Source organism: Pieris rapae, chromosome 5 (genome assembly GCF_905147795.1).
Source record: "Pieris rapae chromosome 5, ilPieRapa1.1, whole genome shotgun sequence".
NCBI classification, from domain to species: Eukaryota; Metazoa; Arthropoda; class Insecta; order Lepidoptera; family Pieridae; genus Pieris; species Pieris rapae.
Window position 1 is genome coordinate 8,211,272 of NC_059513.1, and position 19,537 is coordinate 8,230,808.

Genomic DNA, 19,537 nt, shown 5'->3' on the forward strand with positions numbered 1-19,537 from the left:
GGAAATTCAACTGATATTTTTATTATCCTGTGTTCATGGTTGGATACTTTTTACAAATCCATTTTTTAAACTATAATTGAAATTACTTAAAATACATCAGGAAACCGGATATGTTTTTGTTTTTCTATATTGAACAAAGCTCAATCACCTGTAGACTAATATAGGATATTTATTATTGAGGTATCAAATAATTTGCCTCGGCTAGAGGCGTCTCATAGAAAATATTTTCGTATCTGGTTTCATATTTTAAGTAATTTTAATTAAAAATATATTTCGTATACAAATTATACCACGTATATGAATAATGTAACCCATATATTAGTTAATGAGAATAACGCTACACTTTGATAATCCTGACAAATATTATCAATTTGGTCAAAAAGTGATACCTATTAGCTAAACACCGTTGTAATAATTGTTATTTGTTACTCATTAAAGCAAAATTATATAATAAAAAAAGATGGACTCCTTTAAGCTTAAATAGATAAAACTGTAAACTTTACTTGATAAAGTTCTGTATTAACTTATGACTAAAATAATACTTAAAAATAACTTACAAGCTTAATATTTCCGTCCTTAATACTATACTTCCCATATTACCTCGTTGTGCGTTCGTTTTATGCACCACGATTAAGGTGTCCTAAAAGGCACATGAGGCCACGAGGGCCATGGGTACCAGGTTAACCCTTAGCCTATTTAAACCTCCTGTTTTATACAAACAAAAACTGATAGTTACACGAATATTTAAGCGAAAATGTTCTTGAGATAAAGTACGATAGGTACAGAAAATTATTAATCTCAACGACATAGTAATGCCGACCCCCATTCAGGGGGATTAAAGGGATCGGTAAGCAAATTAATCAGGGAAAATCTATACAAATAGTTGAGAGTAATAACGGAATGTCAACCGATACGAGCGAATACATTTTATCAAACTAAGCCCAGATTTCGGCCGCGGTCGCAAATACGCACAAATAAGCAATTTACAATTCTGATCCGTGGACTGAACTCACCTATTCATCATTTAGATTTATAGTCCTTTTATCTAGACGATCTGTTTTCTTGTTTAATTAATGGAAATAAGCAAGGAAACTCTTGGGATAATTGTTTGGATTAGATTTCAGCCAAAATAAAAAGATCCTTCAAGGAACGCCTGTTTAGTTTTATATCACTTTTAAGTGAATATTAGATTTAGTTTCTTAATATTCATAATATTCAATGATTACATTGAATATTCTTAATATTCAATGTATTAAGTTGTACCATTGTGAGTCCTGAGCTAAAGTCGTCTTGCTACTGCAAGTGGTTTTATTGCAGCATTTACGCAAGGTCCAGGGTTCAATTCGAATGAAAGCAATATTGAATATTCGCTGTATAAAATTAGTGATGTATTTTTCATGCGTTCCAGGTACCGAAAAATACAGACCTCGATGCTAAAAACATTTAATCTATATTTTTATGGTTTATTTAAACTAATGCTATTCAGGTCGGCCGCATCAAGTAGATTATGGCAAATCAAAAACTTTATAAAATATTAAATAGTTTATTTCTATCTATAAAAAAAATTGGTTCACACAATGTAAAATAATTAAACACTATGTATTTTAATATGAAATTAAAAAATTAAAGTTGTATAATAATGCTATATAATATATATAATGACGTAATGTTTTAAAAAAAAACAAAGTTGATAATTCATTGCTGATAATTATAATTTCACTTCAACCTTTAACTTTGCTTATAAGCGCCATCTATGGAACGGTTGAAGAATGGTTGGGGACGAACTTAAGTCGAATAATTTATCACATCACATAAATTTTCGGTCTTATACATAAACACTTGTCACGTTTAATTCATGTTCAAAGTGACAACAAATAAGAACAAAACCTTTTAATACTAAAAATTTGAGATTAAACTTCCATGAAAGAGTTCATAGATTTTAAAGTAGAAACAAAACAATCTTATTGATTATGATAAGTTCGACTAGTTTACCAGTAACTATTAATGCAAGGAACTCCATTATATAAAATATGTATTCGTCTTAAAACGAATAAAGTAAAAGTAAAACGGATTCTATATATTGAAATCACCGGGTTTACTACTAACTTATAGTAGCGCCATCTCTGTTAGGACCAAATTAACCAAGAAAGCAACTATATAAGGTTAATTAAATAATTATAACTTAACTTTTTAGAATTACTACTAAGTAGATCAATGTTTTATTAACAGACCCAATTATTACTTTAAAATATCAATAATTTAGATTTTTCCGAAATATTACGAAAGACACTTACGGCTAACAAAGAAATGGTAACTATAGTTGCTATAGCAACGAATCTGTCAAACAAAATGAGTGACATTTAGATCAAGACTGTGCAACGAGTAAAAGAGACAATATAACAAGTGTCTAAGCAATCAAACTGTTAATGTCTAACAAAAATGTCAACAAAATTAGAGGTATTCAAAACTTTTATTTTTAACATTTTTAAAACATAATTAAATTTTTTTGTTTTTTTAGGACCCTATTTTAAAGAGTATATAAATCATATATTAGCCAATTAATATGCACCATAAACCAATTTCCTATTCTAGAACATTCAAATATACCTATGTATTCAACATTAAAATGCACACTTAAATTACAAATTGATTGACACCCTGTGCGTTATATATATATTTAGCAATGTATTTTGCAGTATAATTAAACTTGTATAATTTACACTAAAATTTGTGCAATTTATAATAAATACTTCCATAAAATGCCCGTCACATATGGCACGGCACGCCTTAAACTATCTCAAGAAAATGAATCTTTGAAAAAGTCGAAATAAAATCGTTGTTCGCATATCTACGATATAATTTAGCACCTAGCTAATATCTAAACTCTTTAAGTACTAACAATTGCAAAATATAACATGAGTCAACAATTAATCGAGCGTGTAGGCAAAATTTTATTGTGGACTGACAACACATATTTTATGGCAGCACCGGGATTTTTACATTGGTTAGGAGATCGACAGAATCGCACAACACTCGTCTAAAATAACAATAGTAAAGAAGTAACCTGCAAAAATCGTGTCTTAACTATTTAGAAAAAATTTCATAGAATTTTTTTTTATATGTCATGTCGTTACTTGAACAGCATGAACGACAAAATATTTAAGGTATGATATATAAGAATAAATGAAAAAATCGATTGTATACCATAGACACGTCTTGGATACGCCCAACATAACAAGGACCAATTAAACCTAGGGTCCTTCAAGAAAAGAGAATTTTTAAATTAATGTTAGATAGATAAATTTAAATTAATGTGGAATTAGATTATATTTACAACTCACAACATTTTGAGCGTCTTGTATAAAAAAAAATATTTCCTCTAAAATATTTATCTGATCAAAATGATTTCTGTCACACTATAACGACCTGAATTTTTTTATGATAACTAAACATTGCTACGACTACACATCTCAAATGTTTCCCGCACAAACCATCTTATCAATCGAGATGCTAACTCGATTCTTAAATAATACTTTATCCCGTCCAAAATCTCCTAACCAGTCAAAAATACATATTAAAACTATGAACTGGCCCACTGTTCATGCAATGTCTTTAAATGCTCATGCGCCCGTTTACTTATATTCAACGTAGGTACAATTTCAAACAAACCACTCTCACCGATAAGACTCAGACCGGCCAAGCCCAAATACGTGTGCATCGGGTCCGTACATGTGTCCGGCCATTTTGAAAATCCCCCAACAACAATGTCTTGAGTTTCATACACATAACTACGATTATTCGCATAGTCCGATAAATGCAATGCGTTCAAAATTTTCAGAGACGCCCCAACCCAAAAACTGTAGCAGGTGTCGACCGGTTTATTAGGTCTCCCTTGAAAACCGTCTATTTGCCGTAAAAGAAGCCATCTTTTGAGACCCTCGATCTGGGCCTCTGATAATTGGTCTAGCTGGTTAGTTAGACTCAGGGTTGCCAACGCACAGAATGTTGTCCCGCCGTGTGACTCTAATTCTGGACATTGCGCAATTCCATAGTCGTACCCCTGCAAATCGTTCAAAGTAAAACACATTAATAATTTTAATCAATTGTAAAAAATTTAATATAATTAAGACTTTCTGTCTGGGCCTCTTCTGTATCTGTTTCACGATCATTTGTTATTCTAATATACAAGAATGTTAAATGTGCGCATAAAAATTCCGTTGTTACACAACCTGAATTCGAACCAACGACCTCCTTGATGAGAGTCACACGCTGAAGCCAGCTAGAGCTCTTGCGTAAATAGAAACAAGCAATTACTTTATGCTCAATTTACTGGCATAGTCTGAGTTCGTAACATGAAATAACGCTAGACTAATAGTGGCGAAGACGGAATGCAGTAAAGATATATTACTTACTATAGATTTTAGAATATACTCCGTAGCCCTTTTAATATTGAACCCGGACCAATCGTTAAGTATGTAACTAATACACGCCGCGCAGTATACGAACCGCATGTCTGACTCGCAGCCAGATAGGGTTGCAGCAAAATTACCCTCTTCGGTTTGTAACGCTTTTACACCTAAAAATACAATAAAGTTCAGATTAACAATAGATAAATATAATAATAAATCATATCAGTGGAATAAACGTTCTCTTGTGATATAAAAATATACAGGTGACAAGAGGCCCGGAACATTGGGACAATTTGAAATCATGATTAATAAAACCGAGATTAATGTATTTTTTATTACATTAATCTCTATCACATATATCTCTATTACAAAAACATAGCGTGCTTATAAATTATGATAACCGCATCAAAGGACGTGTTTTCTAGATTTTTCGACAACAGACGTTTCAGCAAGCCTAAATGCAAAGTTCATGACTTTTTCAAGCTCTATCATATGTGATAGGCAACTTAAATTTATAAAAAGTCATTTTCTTTTCAGGAGGCTGTACAAAATTTCAGGCTGTTTCAGAGAAAGTCTAGTTACCTGGGTACCGTTTTCAGTGGTTAGTTTTTAGTTTGGAGCCTTCTCGTAAATATATAAACTTAATTTAACTAATAATCGTTATTTAATAACAGAGGTTTTATTGTATATTTAGAGGTAGTATCTATACTAATATTATAAAGAGGAAAGGTTTGATTTTTTGTTTGTTTGTTTGTTTGTATGAATTGAATAGGCTCCGAAACTACTTGGCAGATTTGAAAAATTCTTTCACTGTTGGAAAGCTACATCATTCCTGAGTGACATAGGCTATATTTCATTTTCAAAAAACATAGGCATCCTTACTAAAATTACGATAACATTAACATTTGTTTATTATTTGATACAATTCTAACAGATGACGCTGAGTTAAAGGTAGTTTAGTTTAGGTCCGTGTCGTGGTACCAACGTTTCACATAAGTTCTCCTACGGTTTCCCTTGATTAATTTACTACTATGTAATATAACAAAAACCTTAGCCACAGCAACGCTTGGCCGAGTCTGCTATATATTTATATCTTTGTAAGAAAATAATTGAAGGTTACGTAAAACTTCTTGCTTAAGCACTTTATTAAGTATTTATTAAGTAATTTGGTATTGTGACTAAATTACTAAAAAAAGAAGCATTATAGAATATCATATATAAAAATAAAGGTTTTTCATATGAACGTATGACCACAACAGAGGTAATATTTTTAAATACTAAATGTTTATTTTTGTTAGTACACTTTTTTATGACGGTGTATTAAAGTCCTTTTGGTATTCCTTTTTTAACAATTAGTTTTTGAATTCTATGAAATGAAACTTTTCCTTTTGGATGGAAGACGAGCGTGTCTCAAATTTGAAACTAAGAAGTTTCTTTACATTTTAAATGTTTTCCCCGTAAAAAACTTGTCTCTTTTAGCCCGGATCTTAATTTCGTTTATCAATGGAGACAATACTTACTGCAGATTAATAGAACTTGCTATGAATTAAATTAAATTTAGAATATAAATAAGTCCCTTTCGATTATGACCTTCATCAAGATACGTGTGAAGTATGCAATGAATTTCGAATGAAACTTAATCATACCGTTTTATAGTAACTTGCCTTCAATAATTGCTTTTCTATTAACCCTCGAAAGATCATCGCCTAACGCCAGTAGAATACAGAGGCCGGTATACGTCATCGCTAAATGACCACATCTATACAACTTATTCCGTGAGTTGAAATCTATGTTCACAGTTGATGATCCTTGAAATCCACAAGCAGACATGTCACCGGCTGAAAATATACAAAACCGTGTAACAGATTTCAATACACCTATAATGGCAAGGTTTTTCACAAATACATATGCGAATTCTTAATTAATAAGGAATTAACGCGATTCACATCTGCCGAGAAATCGTGCTATTAAAAATATTTCCTATCTTGGTGTATACTAGATATTTTTAGAGTAAAGGCAAGATGTCCTTGACGACATTAGCACATAATAATCAAGGAAACAAAATTCGGTATGGCAGGAATAGATTCCGTCTACAAGAATAATAATGTAATAATTATCGATAAATCGGCGCTTAATTATGCAGTTACAAGTGTTCAATATTTTCCTTATACCAAATTGCTAGAATGATATTTAATGCATGGAAAAAAAATTATATACTAATACTATGTATTAAAGTCATTCTAGGCATCGTCATAAGAACGGTTAATTATGTAACGCAATTAAAGTGAAACTTTATCAAAAACGTAAATAGCATTATGGTAAATACACCGTTAGTTATATGGCATACTCAAATATCCTCACGTATGTTTATTTATATTAAACTATCATAAAATATATCATTTGACTATATCCTCATGGGTATTAATTTTTTTAAGAAAGCAATAAAAGTTAATTCTGAAAAGGTAAATGAGTAAATTACAGAAGCTTATCTTTATTTACATGACACTCAAATATGTTTTTATGAATTAAACCTTGTATTCCACGTAACATTTAAAGGCACGTGAATAGGGCATGGACACAATTCTGCATTAGTTGTGTTTTTATATATGCCTGGTTTTAGACATGGAATATTTATTCACGTAATTTCAATCACCGTAACGGCGAGAAGGCAATGGAATATTGCCATTGTGCTGCCTCTGAATTCAGAGCAAACACTGCTTATAGATTAGATTCTTTCAGTTCATAAATATATTATATAAATGTATTCCTAAATAATTAATGGATATTTTGTTTACTTTCTGCCTCTTATTATCTTATCTTCTTTCTTTTTATTACTTTTGAAAGTTATAAATACAGAAATCAAGACAAAACACATATATTATGTTTACTGTAGATTAATAACAAAGGTTACCTTTTTTATTTTATTATGTGGATGAACCCTTTGAAATATTATAAGCTTATGTTACATACTTTAGTTTTACCAAAAATTTACATCAAAAAATTTGTAATGTAGCAAATAAAGGATTATATAACAACACCACCACATTGTATTTGATAATTAGTTACTTGCCTTTAATGAAGAATGATAATATATATAAACATTAATATAAATGGAAAGAAAAGCAACTAACTACAATGTTCTTATTCTTAGTTAGCTTGAAGTGTTAATGACTGGCAAATACAATTATGTTCCCATATTGTATACATTTAGTTAAAATGCATATACACTAGTACTTTGTTATACAAGTTTAATTTGTTCCAAAACCTTTCTTGTGTGTCAAATTGCTCATTTCTCAAAGCATTTAAATTAATTCTAATGCCATTTCAGCACCCAAAACACCCCCTCAGTTGTTTAAGTTGAGTGTCTTTGAGTAATAAAATTATATCACATTGTAATTCTATGGACCTCATTTTCTTCAGAGCTATGTTTATAATAATGAATGTGATAATGTTTTGTAAATGTACAAATCGTAAAATACTCGAAAACAACTTCTTAAGTTTAAAAAATCCATTAAACTTTAGAACCCAAACCCCAAACTATACTATAAAATTTAATTACATATTCAATGCAAACCTATATAAAATATGGTGTATTATAATAATGTAAATATCAATTTATGTCAGTATGCATTAAGTAGAACAAAATTCTAGATCCAATTTTAATATAATTATTGTACTTAAACTTACTTAACACACAAAATATCAAATAATACTGACAAAACAGATACCTATTTATATATGATAACAAATTTAAGACTTATTAACAGTAAGAATTCTAAATTAGTTACTCACTATCTTTATCTGGATGCACTTGAAGTCTATATATCCACTGTATAATCCTATTCTGAAGTTCAAGAGACATAGTAGAAATGGAGCCTAAAATATCTAGTCCAGACACAGCAAAGTATGCTATGGTTACCCTGAAATTTAATTAAAAATACTTATTATTTCACAGAAAATATAAATTACAAACATATAAACTGTAACTGACTGTTAGAAACTAGTCATATGTTACTCACAATAGTCCTACTTAGGACCATAACGAGGTACCTTATGATATAAGCAAATTATGACAGCCTTGACGATTCACTACGAAAAATACATAAAAATTTAGCTACCTAGTGGTATCATGAGAAGAAAGAGACGCTGGCAAAACATTTAAAAAACGCATAAAATATTTTCCATGCTGCCGGTTAGCTAATATAATACTTTCTTCGTTGTTCATGGTAATAATTTAGCAGGTTTAATAGATTTAAACTGTTATTAATTTAAATATATATATATATATATAAAGATATCGTCAGATACAACTGTGTGCGATAAGAGGAACTTTCGTATTGCATTAATTTATTCAAACATTCTAAAGGAAGTTAATAAGAGATGACAATTTTACTTTTACTTTAATGATTAATATAAAAACATATCTTTATAATGCATTATTATGAAATTGACAGACATTATATACTACAGCCGTAAGTCAAATGTGACAGTCTAATTTTCAAAATTGTCAAATGATGACGTAGACATGTTTATTATAAATTATCAAAAATCTGATAAAATAATTATTTAATATTTTTTTGTTTTCAAGTACATACATTTTATGATTATATTTTCCATTTGATCATTATTATCAGAAGTTAATGTTTTGTCAATTTATCGAAAAATTCTAATATATTGTGATATAAACTGTGTGATCTGTCTGAAACCAAAACTTGTAAAGTTCTAAAATAGTCATTTCTACGTAGATAGAGTATATAACCATAGTCCGTCTACCGTAGATAGAGTATAGAACTAGATAAGCTTCTAAAATAACTTTAATAACTAAAGGTAGAAGATATTAACGTGAAATACTTAAGTGCAAGCGCAACAGAATATCAGTTTTTCTGTCTCTATTTGCGTATCGGGTTTTATTTGTTTACCACCGAGCCCTTGGTCGGCTTGGTGGTTCCAAACATATTTTTCAGTGCAAACCGACTAAATTGCGAATCATGTTACTAACGTCAGGTAGTTGCCACACTTCGTGTCCTTTGTAAATAGTTGGATTATAATATTCGCTATCTCACACGCTGTACGCTGATGCCTGATCTATACCATAGTCCGTCTACGCCGTCTACGCAATTTTATAATTTCCAGGGGGTCTAGTCAAGACAGCGTAACAGTAGTGTATGTACACCTCATCATTTAGCAAGGATTCATGTAACGTGTTTTTTAGTAATATTAAGTTATATTTGTGAATGTGGAGAAGATATTGGTGACCTTGACCATATTTTCTTTTCTCGTTCCCAATATGACCGTACCTCCTGTCTGAATTCCTTACAATTACTACATGTTCCATTTCCGACTTAAATCCTGCCTTTTGCTTTATCCTTTATTGTATTATAATGTATTATCTTCTTTCATAAACAATAAAAATATTAAGATTTAATATTTATGTAAATATTATGTTTTTTACTAGCTTATTCTTCTGTTTTTTTTATGTGTTTCTTTATTTTTTCTCGCGTTTACTTTTACTTCAAACTGGCACTATCTAGTGTAACGTTGGCAACTCTACGTCTTTTTACGTAGATGTATGTATTTTAGGACTTTCTTGAAAACCTACAAACTCCAGTCGCAGAATCTACGTATTTTTAATATCCAAATTCATTAGGCTGAATAGACATAAGAAGTAAGAAGTAAGAAAAAATGACGGATGGTGGCTATTAACCGAAAACAGAATCAGTACAAGGTACGTACAGTATAGTACGTAAATAAATAAAAAATGAAATGTTGTTCGTTGATACCTGGCCGCTTTCAGAATTGCATTAAAAGCACTCTTAGCACAAATCCGTATAAATGCTGTAGGTAGGTAAAAAAAAACAATTTTGTCAACTGACTTCAAAAAAAGGTTCTCATATTCACTGTGTATATATTTGGTTTTGTTACCTCATAACTTTCGATTGGATGAACCAATTATGATGATTCAAATTTGGTCCAGTTCCGACGATTTAAAGGCGGTTTAGTTTTTTTTATTAAAAATATAATTAAGTAATACCTAATTCTTACTATTAAATACATGTATTTGGTAGGATTTGTGCTAAAAACATGTACATATTTAATTTACCAGAAAATAATATTGAACATTAAAAGAGCACACTCATTTTATTCAGTTTTACCTACCCTACCCTCTTTATTTCACTCATCAAAATACTACGTAGATCTACGAACTTTTCCTATACAATTATTACTAAATCTACGTAATTTTCTAATCTGGCCTACGTAATTTACAAAATCCAAGTTGGCAACACTGATCCAGTGTTAAGTGTTGACAGCTGTCAATTGAGTCTTTTTCATGGCTGACGTTCAAAGAAGCTAGCTGCAGTCATGAAGGTTCTCAAAAAATGTTTTTATTAATAAATATAAGTAAAATTAAACAAAATATTATGCAATGAATTACCTTCTTTTGCTTTACTATTAAATTAAACAATAATATCTTTAATAGGTGTTGGGATACTTTGGGTAAAGTGCGATGAAGTGATCTACAATCATCATGCTTCAGTTTTTCTTGATAAATGTGTAGTGAAAATTGAAGTGGATTAATACGGCATCTTCTCAATGAAAAAGTGTATTGATGTTAACAGGAATCTTACTATGTGGTGTCAACATCTTAACCTTATTTTGTTGTTTATAGTTAAACGTTTCGTACCCGGCAACGGGATGCCAGAAGTTATTTGAAGTGGTGGATGAACACAAACTTCGTATCTTTTATGAGAAGCGTATGGGCGCTGAGGTTGAAGCTGACCTACTAGGTGACGAATGGAAAGGTTATATACTCCGTGTTGCCGGTGGAAACGACAAGCAAGGTTTCCCTATGAAACAGGGAGTTCTTACAAACAGTAAGTCAACAATATCTATTAAATACGTAATATTTAAAATTGTAGTGGAATGTTCTTATTGTGTCATAAATTAAATTTTAATGATTATATATAACCATACTTATTATATAGAGTAGTTATGTAGTATTTATTTAGATTATATCAGACAATCTGACTATTGGGCTCCCCATGTAATTAATTTTTTTCTGTATTTCAGGTCGTGTCCGTTTATTGATGTCCAAGGGTCATTCTTGCTACAGACCACGTCGTGACGGAGAGAGAAAGCGTAAATCAGTCCGAGGTTGCATTGTTGATGCAAACTTGTCTGTATTGGCTCTAGTTATTGTACGCAAGGGTACTCAAGTAAGTTCCTATTAATATGTCTAACCCTTTTTTAACCTAAACAATTTGTGTAATTTGTCAATTGGCCTTAAACTTCTACCCTGTTCTTACTGTTTCCTAAATCTTCAAATTTAGGTAATTATATGCGGCAGGGGATATTATATTGTTCTCTGGAAATGCAACAACTTTAGAGTTGTTGTTATTCCATTATAAGGAACAAACACCTATGATTAATATCTTCTAAACTTGTAAATCTGAGAGAATTCTAAAAGAAATTAGCAACATTAGAGAAATGTCAATTCTAATTATTTTTATTCTTAGGAAATTCCTGGACTTACTGATGGAAATGTACCTCGTCGTCTTGGACCCAAGAGAGCCTCCAAGATCCGCAAACTATTTAACTTGACCAAACAAGATGATGTTCGGCGGTATGTTGTTAAACGTCTGCTGCCTGCTAAAGAAGGCAAAGAAAATGCCAAACCCAGATACAAGGTAAGCATATGAAATTATATTTAATTTGAATTTAACCCTGGTCATATCTCTCTGGTCAGGTTATGATAACTTGTTCTATTTTTGACCAGGGAATATAAAATTAGCTCCGAGCAGAAGATTCAGATATCATGTCTGTCTACTTTTACAGTGAGCAAAACATTTAAGTAATTTATACATCTACAATAATTTTAGACTTAATAATAAGAAAAACATTGATCAATTTCTGAAAAGTGGCATTATAGTTGAAAGCATTATTTGTTTTTTATTCTAACCATAAATAACTAATAGATTATAATATACATACAATATTTATACAGGCTCCTAGGATTCAAAGGCTAGTAACACCTGAGGTTCTGCAGCGCAGACGCCACCGCCTGGCCCTTAAGAAGAAACGCCTAGCTAAACGCAAGGCATCTGAAGCAGACTATGCTAAGTTGCTTGCTCAGAGAAAGAAGGAATCTAAGGTAATTAATGAAATACTGACTAATGCAGTTTTTCTTCAAACTGATCAATTAAGGAATAAATACACTAAGGTTTTTTATTTTAAGTTTGTTTTTACAGTTGGTACCATATAATTATAACTTTTAATTTATTATAATTGTACCAAGCTGTAATAGAAAGTGCTGTGTCTTACCCCTTTTTTTACCATTGATGTAAATAAAGGTATTAAATCAGCCACAAATTATATTAGCTAATAATATGAATTCATAGGCAATATTTTAGCTATTTGGGCCCTTTGATGTTAAAAATGAAACTGCAATATTTATATTAATTTACAGGTACGTCGCCAAGAAGAGATCAAGCGCAGACGTTCAGCTTCAATTCGTGATTCAAAGAGCTCAAATCAGAGCGCACCACTTAAGTGAATGTGTAAAATAAACTCTTACTAAAAATTCTATAGTTTTTTATTGCGTCTAAAATCTCAATCCCTGAAATTATATATCTTAGTGGCTGTAACCTAAATATTTCCTTCCAAAGTAAAAACGGTTTCATTTATGGTATGCAGACCATGTTTTATTAATGAATTGGAAATGTGTTAATTACTTAAAGAACTAATGGATATTTAGCTTAAATTGGCGCTACCAATCGGAGGCCAATGTGGAATTGACTATATTAGCGATAAACGGATAGATGTGCCGGATTACCCCTAACTCTAGACAGTAGAGTTAATGGTAATTTTATTAATGTTTCTTTTTCCTATAAAGTTAAAGGTAAAAAACGTCTATTAGAACAAAAGCAGGGCTTATCGTTGTATGTATGTAGATCTTGATGAACACACCAATGGCGTTTAATGGACCAACCTGATTTACCAAACACGAGGGTCTAATAAAACAAACAAAGGATTATTTTCGGAAGCTGGCCATGTATAACGCAGATAAATTGGTATTTTTTCATCATAATTTGCTCTTTGTGCAGTTTTAGTAGTTATTAATTTATTCTGTATACGTATATAATGTAATTGTACTGTTATAATTAAAATCATGATTCACTATGTAAAATAATATGTCGTATTAACGCTAAGGACTCGCGAAGCAGTTAGCACCTGCGCCCGCCGTGGTTGTGGTTGTGGGCCTGCATTTTTTGTAGAATACAGATATTTATGTAAAAAATTAAATCACATTTCACGATGCGTTTTACGCCCGCAGCGTGTGCGTTTGGTTCGCTCTGCGATCGGTTGGCCGGCCACCGCATTGGGTAGGACAGATATATAAGATCTAGCATATTAGTTTGTTGCTGTTGAAGAGCAGTTTCTTAAAAGTTCTTATTAACTAGATACAGACATTCCAAAACAATTAAAAACCTTTTCTTTAACTCATAAGAGTAACAAATAATTCATAACGATCTCGTTCCGCAGTCAGTAGATGCACCCAGAATCTTTTAGACCTTTTTTTAATTCTTCTGTAAAATAAGTATAACGCAACAACTCGTTTTTGGTGTGTGTACATGGCGGTCTGGAACTCATTACTCAACTGATGGTTAAACCGCCCGTATTGCGACAATCAACCGCCAAGTTTGCGGGCGATAATCGCAACCGCGGCGGCTGGGTGGGTCTTGTATTTTTGAAAAAGTCCAAACCGCCACCGCGGGCGCGGGTACAAGCAATGTCAATTGTTTTTATTAAACATTAAAATTTAATAAAAGGTGAAAGTTTTAAACGCTCATAATTTAGTAGTGTATAATATAAATGGAAATGATCACAAGACAATTTTTTATTTAACAAGACAAAGTATAAATAGGTAGGTACACCTTCATTTGGATTTAAGTAAGCCGAGTCCAACATATCGTGCCATAACTCGTAGATAAGAAGCATTCAATTTCTTTCGTTTACCGAGAAGGGACTTTAGTAGCCGTTCTGATGTTTTATCGAATGGCTTCTGGTAGTCAGACGCCTATAAATAAAATTGTTATGTTAATTTATTTCAGTTATGCGCGATGAAATACAATTCCAATCAAAACTCTTTAAGAGCCCAAATTCCTACGGGAGCTGTAGGTACGGTGTACCTAATGTAATCCCGAATATATAGAATTCTCATAGGATATAATAATATCACGAGGACACAGTGCACAAGAGATAACTAATGAGTAAAACTACGTATAATATGTTTCAGCTTGCTTAATCAATGCTTTTAAAGACTTAACCAACCATACAATACAGTAGTACTTACAGTGGTTTTCGCTATCCAGCACAATTCCTCCAGTAAATTCTCTTGATTTTCCGCGGAAGCCGGTACATATGATATTCCTTGTAACTATAATTACAATAATCCATTACTACATGGCATATCCATCCAGAGTTTATATAATTAAATAACGAAACCTTTCCGGTTTAAATATTTAAAGTGAATGTGTTTGCTACTAAAAGCAAAGTGTAGGTACTAAAGAAAAAAAACTAGGTTTTTGTAAGGTGACATTCTCAAGGAATCGAAGACACCAAGATATATCTAATTTCAGTGTTCATTATGATTTTGTAAAAGTTTATTACATTATATACTTAAGATAGATAGTTTCACAACCTAAATGATAATATTAAAAAACCTGAACTAAAATTAAGTTCACATGCTAATGACGACACACTACTTTTTTTTGTTTGACTATGTCAACTTACTAGTGCGGAATTATTCAAATTCTCTCTTTCAATAACTTCTATTTCCATATCCAATTCTGATATTTTGGTGATTCTATTCGTTGCAATGCCTTGCAATATGACATTGCGGAAACGAATAATATTAGCAGTTTCCTTTTTATTTGCTAGTAGAAGAATCATAAGCGCTTGTCTAGGAGAAATTTCCGTTATCCAAGCTTTCATCTAAAAAATTAACAAGATACATATCAGTTTCAAATCTGCTGTAATTTGTACTGATTAGACAGAATTCATACCTCAACAATCGACAACAGAATTTTTCTTTCAGTATCTCCATCGATGGCATCTGCCAAACTTTTCGCCGAACCTAATGCTTGGAAAAATTCATCTAAATTTGCAATCTTTTGCAACGGAGTGTTTCTTTTATAATGAGGTATACTTGATGTTGATTTGCATTTTTTGCAAAGCTTTACGTAACTACTTCTCCTATTATTTTTTTTAATCATCAGCCTTTTACTAGATTTCAATGTATCCTGATCTCGGAGTCCGTCTGAATCGGTTTGGCTGTCATAGAAGAAAGAATCTGCTTTACAAACATTTTCGCAATACTTATATATCATTTCCACTCTTAGGTTATTTACGGTAAAACTCATTGTGTTATTATTTAGCGAAACGACGGTCTTAGTTCCAAAACGTTCTACTTTGAACGAGCTCATGAGTCCTAAATCAAAGTTAACACACCAATAGCTGTTTGTTTTAATAGGGTTCAATTCTTTTTTATCACTTAGATCTAAAATTTTAGTCTGATTTAGCACATATGGAACAACAGCAGTGCATGTATTAATCTTTATGTTGTCGGCAAAAACATCGCCTGCCGTTTCCGATTTCTGGCCTTTACTAGGCTCTGATTTAAATTGCATTTTATATAAGTGCAAATTGTTCTCAAATAAAGCTTTTGTTTTTATCTCTGGCAAAAGATTACTAAGCGCTGAATGCCCATGAAGGTAATTTAACATTTTTGGTCTAAAAATTTGAATATTATTAATAGCATTAGCAAATCTTCCGTTTTGCAGTAATATCTGGAGAGAAGTGTTAGAAATATTAAATATTGAAACTTTATTAAACGTATTAAGGCATTCGTGAAGCGTTAATTCTTTTATCGGGAAAAGATCGTGGCATTGAATATCATCAATTATTAGTTGAGGTGAAAGTGGAGTAATATTCGAATCGAATATATTACTAAGCATTTTAGGAAATATGCTGCACAATTCAGCTGGCAAAATAGCATTTGTAATAGTCGCCTTGTATTTATATATTCTGCTAGCATTTATTTCTGTAGGTAGAAGTAATATAGAATCCTTCTTTTGCAAAACTGCATTAGTATCTATCGGAAATGCGATGTCAAACTGTACAACAACATTCGTGTTGCAATGTTTAACTGCAATTTGGCTCTTAGAGACCGTTTCTAATTTCAAATCTTGGATTTTATCTTCAAAACCAGGGATCACTCCATTGTAACTTAATTGGTTGGAAATAATATCTTCATCTATATCAACTATAGCATCACCCTTAACGCCGGTAAGGAAATTATCGGTTTGAGTTAATTTACTGTCAGAAAATATACCTAAAAATCAATAATGAGAAACTGAATATCTTAAAATATATTTAATAATTTATTTTTGTGTTAGATAGTACTTACTTCTTACAATTTTCTTACTTTCCTGACCGTAGTAAACTCCACACTTTACTTTTCTTATAACATTTTCTATAAAATCACTCGCCCACTTTGCTTTCGACCACGAGTGCTTTGATTTTGACTTTAAGCTATTGATATTTGGTAAATCTGTATCTACTACTGGTGTAGCATATTTATCCTTTTTTATAAAGATATTAGAAGAGGGCGTCTGGGTTTCAATGTTAAAAGAATCATGTTTAACTTTTACAGCATCGTAATTTGTGCTATAACTTTGAGCATTTTGCAAAATCGAGTATTTGTTACTATACATTAAGTTTAACATTTTATCTTTAAATATCCTCATTGGTTTTTCCTTTACACTGATTGGCTGCGAAGACAATTGGTTTTTATATTTTTTTAATTTGTCATTATTATGTAACTTACAACTTGCATTATTGTTCCGTTGGACTCTATCTTGGAATCCGTCAACTTCTGTTCTCAGTTTATTTGTTTGAGCTATCTCAGGGGAAGCTTTTCTTTCTATAGATATTGTAGCTTTTTGCGATTCGGGCAACCATTTTATCATAAATGGCCATATATGTTTATCTAGACCCAAAAATTGTGGAGGTTTATAATCATTAACTTGTGTATAGGAACTCAGTTTTTCTTTTCCAGTTACTATTATTGGATATTTTAAACTGGCAATTTTTTTTCTTATTTCAGCTGTTGTTATTTGTGTTCTCTTGCCGTTTGGTGAAGTTGACTTAGATTGGCACTTTCTGGCTTCTCGCTGTTTACAATCATTTTTACTATCATGAAGTTCTATACCATTACACAACACTACTCTCGTAATTCCATTTAATTGCTCTTGGCGTTCTGATTCAGATGCGATGCTAGACTTTTCAGGATCTGAAAATACAGTAGGTACCTAGAGCACTTATTACAATTTTAAAAAAGATAGCTGAAGTTTTCGATTGAATATCAAAGAAATTACCAGGTTTCATCAGCATGTTTGCTGCATTACGCTTAACTTCACTGGCACAAAGTGCCTTTAATTTCTGTTCAGAATTTGTATACAGATTTTCATCTTTCTTAATTATATTTTCTTGTAAAAGTGACAGATCTTCTTTAATAAGTTTTTGTTGCAGTTTTTTATTGTTTGATTCCGTTTTGTTATTACAATTTTTTTTTGACACCTTCTTACTCTTTTTATTTCCTAACACTTCACGTATACCCTGCTGGTCACGAACACCTCTTTTGGTATAAGTATAGGTTTTTGTCACATCATCTTGCTTACCTATTACGGTCACACGATCAAAACTGGATGATCTAGAGGGACTGTTAAGCGAAGTGTTATCATAAGAGATATATGCAAACTCTTCAGTGCGACAGGTCTCGATGAAGCTAAAAATAACAACAATAATAATAAATTGCTATTTTGCAAAAACATTCGGATTAAATTCTTTGCAAGCTACCTGGCGTCTTTGCGATCACTAGTTCGCCTCCTTGAAGACATATTTTTTAATGATTCTATACTTGTACCAGACATTGGTGGAGAAGGTATGAACTGCATTTTATTTATATTCCTAAGCACAGCCCATACATCATTATCAATGACTTGATTTCTACCATAAATGTTTTTTGGCTTTTTTATAACCTTTCTTCCATCGCCGGTTAGGTGTTGAAACATATCGGACGAACTACTATCTAAATTAATATTGAATTGGGAGCAATATTTCGCATCTCTGTCATAAATCTCGATATTTTTGTCTTGGTTATTTTTATTGACCCTTCGTTTTTTTACTTTAGGTTTAGGTTTTCTTGAAATTTTTGTTTCGTTGTATTCTGAATCGTTCATATCACTAACAGTGCAAATTTGCGGTTGGGATGTAGGGTCATTGAGTAAAGTGTGAACGCATTTCTTGCCTTTCTTCGAAGCCCGCTTAGAAATTTTAAATTCATCCGAGTTAGCTTTATATATGTTAACAGCTAAGGGAAATGAAGACGTAAAATCTGTAGTTTTTCTTTGTACTACCGTTTTTTCGGTCACTCTTGAATGAAGCTTGACTTTGTCGCTATTAAGATAGGGCGATACAAAATTTTTCCTTTGTCGTTTACTACTAGCACTACTAGTTATACTTTCATTATAACTAAGAGGTGCTTTTTTAGAAACTTGCCAATTCCTTGAGTCATTACTTTGGTTCTCAGGGGAATTAATAGCCATATTCGTTATCTATAAAATAAAGGTATTAGGGATTGATAACTCAATTCTCTGAAAAGGAAAGATCCTTAAGCTACTCAGCTGTTTCCGAAATTGTTTCTTTTTAGGAAGTGCGGATTGCGGTGGTATAACATGTATTTAACGCGTATTGAGGAAAGTGCAATAAGTCAGATTTCTTTAGATATCTTTTACAATAAGCAATCTAAACTAATAATTTATAAAATAAACATTTCTCTAACAGGAAGAAACAGAGATACTTACAGATTTTTTTCACAGTAATTTCGACGATTAAAAAAACCTTTTCTACTACATAAATATCACCACTAAACTATAACGATAGCAAAATTTATAAAATAAAATGAAAATGAATAAAAGAAAGCATTATAAATTAACGGAATAATATGACATTAATTCAAAAATTCAGTTTATATGCTGCCAGATATCTGTATTTTTATGCACAGACTA

At 31.6% G+C, this 19,537-nt stretch overlaps 3 protein-coding genes across 4 annotated transcripts; 1 reads left to right on the forward strand and 2 right to left on the reverse strand.

Moving 5' to 3' along the window:
- Positions 1–1,626: 1,626 nt before the first annotated feature.
- LOC111004458 (geranylgeranyl transferase type-1 subunit beta) lies at positions 1,627–8,823 on the reverse strand. Its single transcript, XM_022275492.2, has 5 exons — positions 8,528–8,823; positions 8,202–8,329; positions 6,074–6,247; positions 4,413–4,576; positions 1,627–4,060 (listed from the first exon to the last, which is right to left on the reverse strand). Exons 1-5 carry the CDS (start codon positions 8,632–8,634, stop codon positions 3,581–3,583), a joined length of 1,053 nt encoding a protein of 350 aa, XP_022131184.1. The 5' UTR covers positions 8,635–8,823; the 3' UTR covers positions 1,627–3,580.
- Positions 8,824–10,666: 1,843 nt separating this feature from the next.
- On the forward strand, positions 10,667–12,990 carry LOC111004447 (40S ribosomal protein S6). Its single transcript, XM_022275481.2, has 6 exons — positions 10,667–10,775; positions 11,077–11,281; positions 11,478–11,623; positions 11,924–12,094; positions 12,412–12,558; positions 12,874–12,990. The coding sequence occupies exons 1-6, from the start codon at positions 10,770–10,772 to the stop codon at positions 12,958–12,960; spliced, it is 762 nt and encodes a 253-aa protein (XP_022131173.2). The 5' UTR covers positions 10,667–10,769; the 3' UTR covers positions 12,961–12,990.
- A 1,305-nt stretch (positions 12,991–14,295) lies between these two features.
- On the reverse strand, positions 14,296–19,449 carry LOC111004462. 2 transcript variants are annotated; one of them, XM_022275499.2, is made up of 8 exons: positions 19,334–19,449; positions 18,327–19,123; positions 17,846–18,255; positions 16,876–17,760; positions 15,473–16,800; positions 15,201–15,401; positions 14,761–14,844; positions 14,296–14,484 (listed from the first exon to the last, which is right to left on the reverse strand). In XM_022275499.2, the coding sequence occupies exons 2-8, from the start codon at positions 19,073–19,075 to the stop codon at positions 14,344–14,346; spliced, it is 3,798 nt and encodes a 1,265-aa protein (XP_022131191.2). In that variant the 5' UTR covers positions 19,076–19,123; positions 19,334–19,449; the 3' UTR covers positions 14,296–14,343. The 2 variants fall into 2 exon arrangements, with proteins under 2 accessions (XP_022131191.2, XP_022131190.2); XM_022275498.2 differs by having other exon boundaries at positions 18,327–19,084; positions 19,334–19,446.
- Positions 19,450–19,537: the final 88 nt, after the last annotated feature.